This window comes from Oreochromis niloticus, linkage group LG11, assembly GCF_001858045.2.
Source record: "Oreochromis niloticus isolate F11D_XX linkage group LG11, O_niloticus_UMD_NMBU, whole genome shotgun sequence".
NCBI classification, from domain to species: Eukaryota; Metazoa; Chordata; class Actinopteri; order Cichliformes; family Cichlidae; genus Oreochromis; species Oreochromis niloticus.
The window spans coordinates 23,659,873-23,670,334 of record NC_031976.2 but is presented as its reverse complement, the minus strand read 5'-3'; the positions used below and the strand labels follow the sequence as shown (position 1 = coordinate 23,670,334).

At 46.1% G+C, this 10,462-nt stretch overlaps 1 protein-coding gene across 3 annotated transcripts; it reads left to right on the top strand.

Moving 5' to 3' along the window:
* The first annotated feature begins 39 nt into the window (after window positions 1-39).
* Window positions 40-9,144, top strand: pianp (PILR alpha associated neural protein). Of its 3 annotated transcripts, XM_005455492.2 has the most exons (6): window positions 40-452; window positions 959-1,015; window positions 1,214-1,611; window positions 1,995-2,073; window positions 6,768-6,914; window positions 7,587-9,144. In XM_005455492.2, exons 2-6 carry the CDS (start codon window positions 1,005-1,007, stop codon window positions 7,606-7,608), a joined length of 657 nt encoding a protein of 218 aa, XP_005455549.1. In that variant the 5' UTR covers window positions 40-452; window positions 959-1,004; the 3' UTR covers window positions 7,609-9,144. The 3 variants fall into 3 exon arrangements, with proteins under 3 accessions (XP_005455549.1, XP_019220164.1, XP_019220166.1); XM_019364619.2 differs by lacking the exon at window positions 40-452 and having other exon boundaries at window positions 459-1,015; XM_019364621.2 differs by lacking the exons at window positions 40-452; window positions 6,768-6,914 and having other exon boundaries at window positions 459-1,015.
* The last annotated feature ends 1,318 nt before the right edge of the window (window positions 9,145-10,462 follow it).

The following is a 10,462-nucleotide window of genomic DNA, read 5'->3' as shown; positions in this document are numbered from 1 at the left end:
ATTAAATTTTATTCCCGTCATTCCTTTCTCTCGCGCCTCTTCCTCTGTATTTCTGTCTCTTTTTTTCTCTCTGGGGTGTCCTTGCTGTCTTTGTAAACACAATTGGAGAGGTTTCTTTTTTTTTTTTAACCTCCGCCTCCAAAACGAGCTTATTAATGTCGTCCTCGGTATCATTTCTGTTTGGCTCGTCAAATTCATTTCTTTTTCCTCTGTGTCCGTTTAATTGAACCCATTTAAAAAAAACACATAATTAGCATTTAAATCTCTTTCCTACAGTCTCTTGCCCTCCCCACGTCGCTCTCTCTCCCCTCTCTTACTCCACCAGACTCTACATGTCTCAGTCGCTAAGGCAACCGATGCTTTTTTTTCCCTCCCTCCCTCACTCTCTCTCTCCCTGTATCTCCCCCTTTCTCTCTGTCTCCCTCTCTCATTCCCTCTCTCCACAGCCAGAGGTAGGCATGATAACTGATATGTGTCGGAGCGCGTGTGTTCGTGTGTCTCTGAGTGACATTTCTGTGGCATTTATGCAGTAGTTGTTGATAGGAAGTTATCTCTCTCTGCTCAAAGTGACTTATAGAGTGCTCGCTCCATGCATGACGACTCTAATGATGATTAATGTGCCGTGCTCAGGTGTGTGTGCGCTGTGGATGTGTGTGACAGGGCAGAGCAGACGGCCAGTGTGTACTTCTGGATGTTTTTTTTTTTTTACCATGCAGATGTGTGTGAACATGTGGCGGACAGTTGAGCTTTAAATTGTGATGCCCTGGGGAGTCCGCGTGTGTGCTTCTTTCAAAATGTGACAGAGTTGGCTTTTCGCCAGCACTCTTGCTGCTGTCTGTGTTTACATGGATTTTACGTGGCAAAACACAAGAAGAAGAAGAAAGGAAGCGACAAAAAGCAGGACCCTCCCCCCTTTCTGGCTTTTATTCCTCTCTTGCCCCTCTGTTTTATCTTACAGAGAGAGATGATCGGAGAAGAGGAGTCTCAGTGAACAGAGTGAAGCGATGGAGAGATGGTAAGATGGATAGTTTGTGAGGTGGAGAGACGTGTGGGATGCAGATGCATAAAATGTCATTCTGAGTGATGGCCGGCTTGAGAATCAATGTCTAAGCTGTTGAGGTCGTGCAGGGCGGCCGCGGACAATGCATTTTCTCAGATAACTGTCCTGTCACTCCACCCTCTCTCATCCTTTCTCCTTCACCTTTCCTTCCAGCTCCATCTCTCCTGTCGCACGACTGACTGGCCTCATCTCTCTCCTCCTGGTTGCTTTGGTGACACAGCCCTCCACCTGTAACCGTGACGACAGAGAGGCCGAGGAGCAGGTGGACGCCCTGTCGGTCCAGCTGTCCGTCACCGCCCAAGTCACGCCCACCCCTCTGTGGGCGGTGGTCTGGGGTCCCACGCAGCAGCTGGAGGACGAGACCTACCACTTCCTCTCCAGCCAGGAAACCGATCACCTGTATCTACACGGGAACCAGCAAGAGGCCAGCACCGCCACGCCTGAGAACTGGCTTTACCCTGACGAAAACATGCAGCCACCACTGGAGCCCAGAGACCAGAAGGGAGTGGAGGATGGTGGGACGGAGGCAGAGGAGACAGAGCCCGAGGAAGGTGGGCATCAAGAGATGAAGGATTTCTAAATAAAGGTGTCCATGAGTTGCAGTGAGCGAACACACTCACATGCCAGGAGTCCTCCAGGGAATTAGCTGTCATCAGGGTGAAGGCTGACACCCAGCTGTGTGCGCCCGGCTGTGTCTGCGGCAGGGATTGCCTAATAAAGTTCTCATCACTCACAGGGAAGAATTAGCCGCTGTCATAACTGCAAAACACAGAGGAGACGTCATCGGATGGGTGTGATAGTTGGAGGCTAGAGTCTTGCACGTCCAATTTGATGTTTCAGCTGGCTACACTGTTTTCTTCTTTTGTTCTGGATACACTTAAACAATCTGAGATGAATAACTTCGTGAGTGTGTGTGTAAATGTGTGTGTTACAGTGGACCCTCAGTTCTACGTCACCGTGACCATCTCCTCGCTGCTCATCCTGACAGCAGTCATCATTACAGCCAAACTCTGGTAGGAACCCAAATTCTCTCCTCCACCGTGTCGTGTATGTGTTTGTCCATGACCACATAAATATGAGGTGGGCATTGCTGAGTAAGGATGAGGCGACTTTCCTTGTGTGAGCCTGACACGCAGCAGGGTGGTGTTACTGGATTCTTCTGATTAAAATACCTCAGGGCCTTTTTTTTTTTAAATGGTAAGAAATAGAAACTGGGTATTTTCCAAAAACTGAAATTGCACGCTTCAGTGGAAGCGTATGAATGTAGCAGCATCTTGGACACTTTAATGTTGAGAGAGGTGTATGAGCTGCTAATTATCATCTTGTTTTTGTTCTTTATTTTAAAATCATGGTTCTTTCCATTAAAGCAGGGATGTGTTGAGGCCAGCTGAATGTTTGATTAGAACAGTCCCAACATGGGGATTTGTAACCCCACCAAGGAGTTGAAAGAAAAACCTGAGGCGTAATGAGATGATTAAAAACAAAATATTCTGCTACAGAAAAAAAATTTGTTTTCTGTCTTCAGACTTTTATCTCATTAATTACTAGATAATTGCACTTCATTAATATTTTAATAATTGTAAGTGGACTAATCTTGATTTGATGACCTGGTTGTTATCCAAAGACAGTGAGGAGAGGGTGCAGAAAGGCAAAATCGTAATCTTAGCTTAATCTTCACTGTAGGTTATACCTGACTCAGAAACTTGTCAGGGCAGGTCACAAGTGTTAACAGAGTAAAGCATACTTAAAAAAAATGGGGTTGAAGGTCTCTGGAGGCCATAGGCTGTGATGTCACCTGTGGGTTAACAAAGTCTTCACTTGTGAGTCCTTGAGATGAGCGTTTTCGGATGTCGCTCTCTTGTTTTTTTAACCACTAAGCAAGTATGCATGCTCATAGGTAACACCGTGTTAATCACATGCTAGCCACGGGCTAAATCACAGCCTGCTTTATTGATTATTTTACTCCAAATGGGAACATGATTTGCTAAGTAGAAAGGTCATAATTTTCTATTAAATTAATAAGACCGAAAACAAACTCATTAGGAAAGACTTTACATAGGAAGTGGACATACCCATGAAGCCATGACGTCACCCATTGCTTGGTGTAAGCTTCAAATTTAGCATTTTGGCTGCTGACCATGTTGGTTTGTGGAGCCTGTATTTACTGTATTTGGGCAAGAGGACGGAGTCATTGGCTAAGGCTAACGAACTCTGGTTAGCAAGCAGAGCAAGTAGCATCCATAAACTGTATGTGAGCAACACAAAGACACAGACATCTGCTAATTAGTCTTAATTAACAGACTGATTAAAATACTGCTGTGAATTTCACTCATTAAAACTGAAGCACAGACTTGCACCGTCGCTGGAAGTTCCTGACGGTGCTCCACCAGAAACCTCCTTGTGATTACTTTGTCTGCTAGCATGTTACCCCAGTCACCCACAGTTGACATGAATGACGCCGGCTTGTCTGCGGTCTCTGCATTTACTCTCTGAGCAGTAATTGCGAAAAAATGTGATGGAGTTCACAAACAGAAAACATTCGCCTTCATTGTAAAACAAACAACTTCTTCTCTAAAGGCAGACTATCACTGTTTCCGGTTTGCATCATTTACAGGCAAGCTGCTGTATTCCATGCAAACTGAGGGAACCACAGTAACCTGCTAACAACCAAAGGAACTGCAAGAAGTTTTTGGTGTAGCACTGTGTATCTCTGTTTCAACCAGTTTTATGCTAGCAACCTCTAGCTACTACATAATACACATTTTTTCCTTCAGGGCCTGTGCTCACACACCGGTCTCTAGGCTTGTGTGACTCAAGCTTAAAGGTAGCTATTGACTGAAGCTACCTGTGTTGCCACACCTTTTTAAGCCTTAAAAACATCCAAACAGTTGACTTATAAAAACATGTAATTGCTGTATAGTTGTTATAAAGGTTAAATAATCCATAGAGGCCAAAACTGTATTTAATACTAGTCTGTAAGTATGCAGACTAGTGGGAGAATGTTGGCCATTTAAACATGGAAGTCAGTGGGGACTGACTCACTTTTGTAGCCAGCCTCAAGTGGCCACTAGAGGAACTGCAGTTTATGGACTGGCTTCATTTTTCAGCTCTAAGGTGAGCATCATTACCACTTTATCTTAGACTCCTGTACAGCCAGGCTTCCTCTTGGACCCAGATGAGTCTCCCCCTGCTGGAAATAAATTAAAAATGCAGGTTTATGGCTTAACTTTGAGTAAGTCAAAATTTTGACATATGGGTGTTTTTCATTGGCATAAACAAGCTTTACTAACCACCTAATTGTCTTTAATTTTGAGACCTATAAGTTAAATCCATCATAGAAAACCCAGATGCCTCATGTTTAATAGACAGTTTAGGAGAGTGCTGAATTTGCTTTTTTTAAGTAGTTGTATTTAGATTTTTGTTGTTGTTTTTTTAAAGAAAGCGAGTAAGCAAGAGACACCATTTTCCCCCACACGTGTGTAATGGGACAGATGCATGGGGTTTAGATGAGTGGGGTTTTTTATGAAGAGGAGACTTTAATGGTTGCAGATGTGTTTTCCCGCACACACTGGCCTGCCCGTCTTGTCTGTGCGCCTGTCGCCGATGATTACGTTACGAGCCTAAATCAGAGCTGAGTAATTGCTCACTAATGACTTTATTAACAGCACTTGTGTTCCCAAAAGCCACGACTGGCACAGATGTATCATTTAGAGCCATTAAAGTTGCACTGATTAAGCATTAACTATAACCAGTGATCTCTTGTCTTATAGTTTTGAGTGTTCACGTGGTGTCTCAGAGCGTATAGACGCAGAGTGGGTGGTGTGTGCGTGCATGTGTTGTTTTCAGGCCGGGGAGGCAGGTAGGAGGTGATCGCTACACACATGGCCATTATCTCTCCGCAATGTAGTGAAGCACTTCTTCGCCTTGCTGATCAAACCAATAACGGCTCATTTATTTGACCGCTGGGACCCCTCTCTTCCCACTCTCACACTCCCTCCCCCCTTTCTTGCACTCCTCCTCCTCCTTACTATAATCTCATCTGCACATCTTACCTGAATTTCTGTTGTATCACTTTTTTTTTTTTCCATTGCCTGTATCGGTATGATTTGTTCTCCCTCATATCCCCTTTTCACGCTCTCTCTTAATCTCAATTTTGCTCCCACACTCGTACATTATCTACCCCTCATTCCCCATCTACCCCTCCCCTCCTCGTTTCTCCTTCCCCTTCGGCTCCCTCTGGATTTTTTTTCTCTTCCTTTCGCTGAATACCTGTCCCCCCCCCAACACTTCTTTTAGGTTCCTCGCTTTGTTCCAGTTATCGTCAGTGCCTTGCTCTAAAGCTGCCTGTCTCTGCACAGCCGGTACTTCTCTTATCTCCCCCCACCAGTCTCCTATCTCTCCCAGCACCGCCAGTCCGGCTGCAGATCCACAGATAATCCTCCAGCTTGCCGTGAGCTGATACATGATAAGCCCCCCTTTCTCTCTGTTCCTGAGACTGGCCTTCGCTCTTGTTTCGATAACTTACTTCACCTGGCGCTGGCAAAAAAACAAAAAACAAAAAAACCCAAACCCTACACTGCTTAGTGAATCCCAAGTGGTATTAGAATAGCGAGAACTGCAGGGATTCAGTCTGGAGACATGGCAGCAGCTCCTCTCTATAGACTGGCTCGTACTTCAGTGTCATAAATGTGTAAATAACACCATGTGTTAGTGGGAGAAAGTGCCGCGGAAGGAACGGGAAGAGGGTACAGATGGACCGAAATGATAGCCTATAGTGGAAATTGGCCACAGTCCAGTTCATTATGATTATAGAAGAGCGGCATATGTGCTCAGTGATTTTCCCAGCCCTAAAATCGTCAGTGTGGCTAATGTCATCAAGTGTGTGCCGGTGTGTGTTTGTGTGTGCGCGTACAGTGAGAGAAGGAGTCAGCCAGGAAAGAACAGGTGTTACTGAGGGACGATGAGGGTGCACGAGGGCTTTTATGGCGGTGAGAACAGCTTTGTTGTGCGTCTAAGTGTTCCAAAGAGCCCGAACCTGCGCCTCTCAACTGCGTCTTCACCAGAACTCCCCTCTCCTTACAGGAGTAATGGCACGACACCTCAGTCACGCGCCACTGCTCCGTCCGTTTCTTCGCCTTGTTGCATCCTTCCAACCGCCAACCTTCTGACTCCCTACCTCCCTCCCTCCCTCGCACATCTCAAAGTGAAGTCTCCTTCCCCATTTCTCGCTCTGCCTCCCTCCCTCCCCTCTCCGACACTGTTTTAATGAGTCCGATGAGTGCACTAATTCTCTCTCACAGTGGCAGGATAATGTGTTCGCTGATGCTAAATGGATCGGCTGTTCCTGATGTTCTCTGACTTTGTTTCTCCCTCTGTGTCTTTCACTCTGATCGCTCTCCTTATCGTTCCTCTCCGCGCTTCTCTTCATTTCAATCTCTGTCGTTTCCTCGTATCCGTCTCGCCCTCTCTAACCGTCTCTTACTGTGATATCTGTCTCAAACTCAAACTAACTTTATCGCATCTGTTTATGCCCCCTGCTTCTCTTCTCGTTTGTCTCATCTCTCTTCCTCCTCCTCGTCCTCCTTGCGCTTGTGTCCCACTCCACGCCGACTGCTTGCCTCTTTAACTCTTCATCCCTTGCAAATCTTGTCCCCTTACTCCCCTCCTCTTCCTCCATCTATCTATCTGACTATCCTTTCTCTCCCAGTTACGATCGCAGCTGTTCCCAGCATCCGCCCCCGCTTTCCCGTGGCGTAGCACCCCCCCTCTCCCTCGCTCTCCCTCGCTCCCTTGCTTCGGAGGACAGCCGGCAGACGCTGCACAGCACCTCCTCCTCCTTCACCGACAGGGAGAGGTAATGAGTCGCCTCACCAGCTCTACACGGCCCGAGTGTGTGCGTGTGTGTTTGTGTCAGTCTCTAAGCCGTATGTGCGTGTGCGAGTCTCCGTGCAACCCCTGGATTGAAGTTTTCTTCCATGTCTGTGTGTGAAGCAGCCGTATTACCTTTTCGCATGCACTGTAAGGACGTACATGGAGTGTAATTGGACGGTGGTGCTATTCTCTGTGGAGTATTCAGGCCTGAAGTGTTGGCGCTGCTCTAAGATGTATCAGTGTTTTAAACTCCCTCTCCAGATGAGTCATCGTGGGCCTATCAAAAAAGGCGCCCAACCACCCTCCATGAAATGATGCTTTTATTCGAGAGTATTTAAAGTTAATCTCAATCAGGATAATTATAGAGCTACACTCCAGTGCTCCCCCTCTCACTTCCTCCCCTCCCATCAGCTTCACCTCCACCTTCCTCTCCTCCTTCCCCGCTGCTCTTCCGTTTCTTCCTCCCCCCCGCCACCCTCTCCGTCCCCCTGCGACGCAGCTTTCCTTTTGCATGTACACAACTTTTCCAGCTTCAGGCCTTTGTGCTCCACTTCTCCTCTCTTCTTCTGCCTTTTCCTTCCATCGCCAGGCCTCCCCAGCTTCTTCCTTTCCTTCTATCCCTCTCACTCTTCTCCTCTGTGTCTCTTGCTGTCAGGATCCCTGTTGTGAACCTCTGAGGTGACTGTTTTTCCATATGGTAAACATTTCTACGGGGCCCGAGGAGGAGCATCAACAAGACCGGAGGGTGCGCCCGCAGCACCGTTTTTATTTTCTCTAAACTGTGAAATGAATTCAGGGATCCCAGGTATCCAGCCATCACAAAACACTCCTGCTTCCCTGAGGTCTAAAAAAAACAAAAAACAAAAAAAAGGAACATCTGAACTCATCTCCCTCCTTTCCTCCGTCCGTCCTTCCTTCCTCCTGGCTTGGTGTAAATTTCTTTTAATGTGGATCTGCGTCACTGTGACATGTTCTCCGTTTTCCAGCCTTTATTTGGCCCCGAGCTCTGCTAAGCTTCGACCCGCCACAACTAATTCACAAACAAGCAGTTTAAACAACCATGAAGCATCCCATTATCCCCGAAATGCCCTACCTGTGCTTCCACAACCGTTCCCACCGATCCAGCCCCACATGTGAAGCTGTTTAGTATTAATGGCAATCCCGGCAGAGTCTTCTTTTTACATAACATGACACTCAAATTTGGCTCAGATTAACAGGCTTGTAGATGGTTAAAAAGCCATTCTGAGCACCTCCACACACTGAACGGGGCATTTCACAAAGCTGTTTGGCACGGCTGTAGCCAGCAGCCAATGTGTTTAACATGTCACGCTCCAAAAACTGCTGTTTATTCCCCGCTTTGGGCGCCTGAAATGCAAATAGTGTGGCTATATCCCTCTGCACTATGCAGAGGAGCCTGTTTTTGTTTCAGTTTTTCCTCATGATTTGTTCTCTTAATTATCTGGCCGACGTTCACCTTTTCTCGGCGAACCTTTTTTCCGAGCACGCTTTGTTCCAGCCGGACGCTGCAGAGGTACTTCAAATATTCAGGACGTGAATGGAAGCGAGGAACCGTTCCTGCTGAAAATCGATGTTTCTCAAAGGTTTGGATGGTACACTACAAAGACAGATTGATGTATCAGTGAACTGCACATGTGATCAAAGGACTGATGTTACCACAACAAGATGTTTTTCTTCTTTTTCCCCCCCTCTTCTTTTCACCCGACAGCCAAGTATCTCAATCTGGAAAACAAAACCACCATTGTTCCCTCTCACATTATTATCATCATTTTTTTTAGCTGTCTTGGGTGCACCAAAGGAAAGTAGAACATCAAGGAGCATCGTTTCTGTATCTCCTGTGAATCTGCATGTATACAGTAAGACAACCTGTGAGAGTTGCTTTGAATCTATTATTTATAAAATGTCTATTTTACCTATCAGTGAGTGATGTCTTTTAGACCCTTTCAAAGCCAAATGTCACTTTGTGTCTGGCAACTTTTCTAAGCAGCTTTGAGGCATGACCCCCTCCTCCCCTCCCCCTACCAGTTACACACAAACACACACAGATTCCCACTACACACATAGTGCTGGTGGCATCATGCGTAGCTCGTGCAATCCTCCAGATATCCAGTCTTGTGATTTTTAGTAGCATTCCTGTAGAAATGTGGTCTTTCTGTACCATGGAAGTTCAATAAAGACTCAATACTGGCGTTTTAGCTCTGCCTATCTGTTTATTTCTGTGCATGTTGAATAAATTCCCCCGGGAGCGGTGCGATCGGCAATGCTTTACGGGAAGGATAAAGCTTACACCGTGCATTTTAATAGCTACCCCTGTATCCTAATCTTTTTCTCCCTGAAGTGAACATTTAGTCCACTGCCTTGCATTGATTTGAAACCACAAGCTTGGCATTGAAAAGTCTTGCATATGCCAGCCACGGTTGGCTGTTTTTACACCATTGAGGAGCAGATGAAAGGAGGTGAAGAATAAGGCGCTTGCTTTTGTCTGAAACTTCTTCCTTATCTCCTCACCTCATACGGATTTCTCGCGCTTTACAAAGATTAACGGGGTGCTAAGCAAGAATTTCCTCTGTGTAGTTTCTCAAACAAATGTCAATAAAATCAAGGCGGGCACGAGTAGAGAAATGCCACTCGAGTGCATTGAGATTCTGCGGCAGCATTGCCGCACAGCGTTTCCATCTCCTCTGGGTATTTTACTGATCAATCAAAGTAATTGATTGGCTCGGTTCCACGTGGAAGTTTTAATGGTGGTCTAGTTATGAGACGTACCGGCAGGCGTTGCGGCAATTTAGGGACCACGGTGGGTAAACAACAAACATTAATGCAGAAGTTAAAAAAAAAAAAAAGGTGTGAACTCGAGCATGTGGTCTCTTGGTCACATGATCACACCTATAATAAAGCACGCAGCTGACACCGTCGACTCATCTTTCACTCGCAAACACCTCCAAAGGTGTGCAGCTGTTAGATTTCACAGATCCAATCTAGTAAAAAAATTGAACTGATGAAACTGAATCGCACTGACTGAAATTAACACCACTATTTATAAAGGTGAGGAGAAAAGTGGCAGGAAGGAGGGAACGGAGAAAAATGGGAGGTTAAATGAAAAGGGCCTCACAATTTCCGCCTGCTGCCCTTTCTCCATCGCTGATGGTCAGCTAATTGCAACCATTACTGTCACACGGGACGACGAGCGGAGAATTTAGAGGAAACAGAATCAAAAGAGTGAGAGACGGACAGAGCGGTGAAGATGAAGGCAATTTTGACTGCGTGATGGAGGTACAAGAAAGGGTGGCAGGCAATTTCAACAGGCAATTTTGACATTGAAATAGAAGCTCTGGGCAAAACATTCTCATATGAAATATGGATGCTCTTAGAGTTTGTGTGTGTGTGTCTGTGTATGTGTAGCCATGCTGGTAGTGCACAGGGGAAGCCTCAGCTCTATAATACATTAGTCTCTTTGGGGACATGCCCTAATTAATGGCTTGACCTCCTAACGGGTAGCCCCCTTCTGCGAGT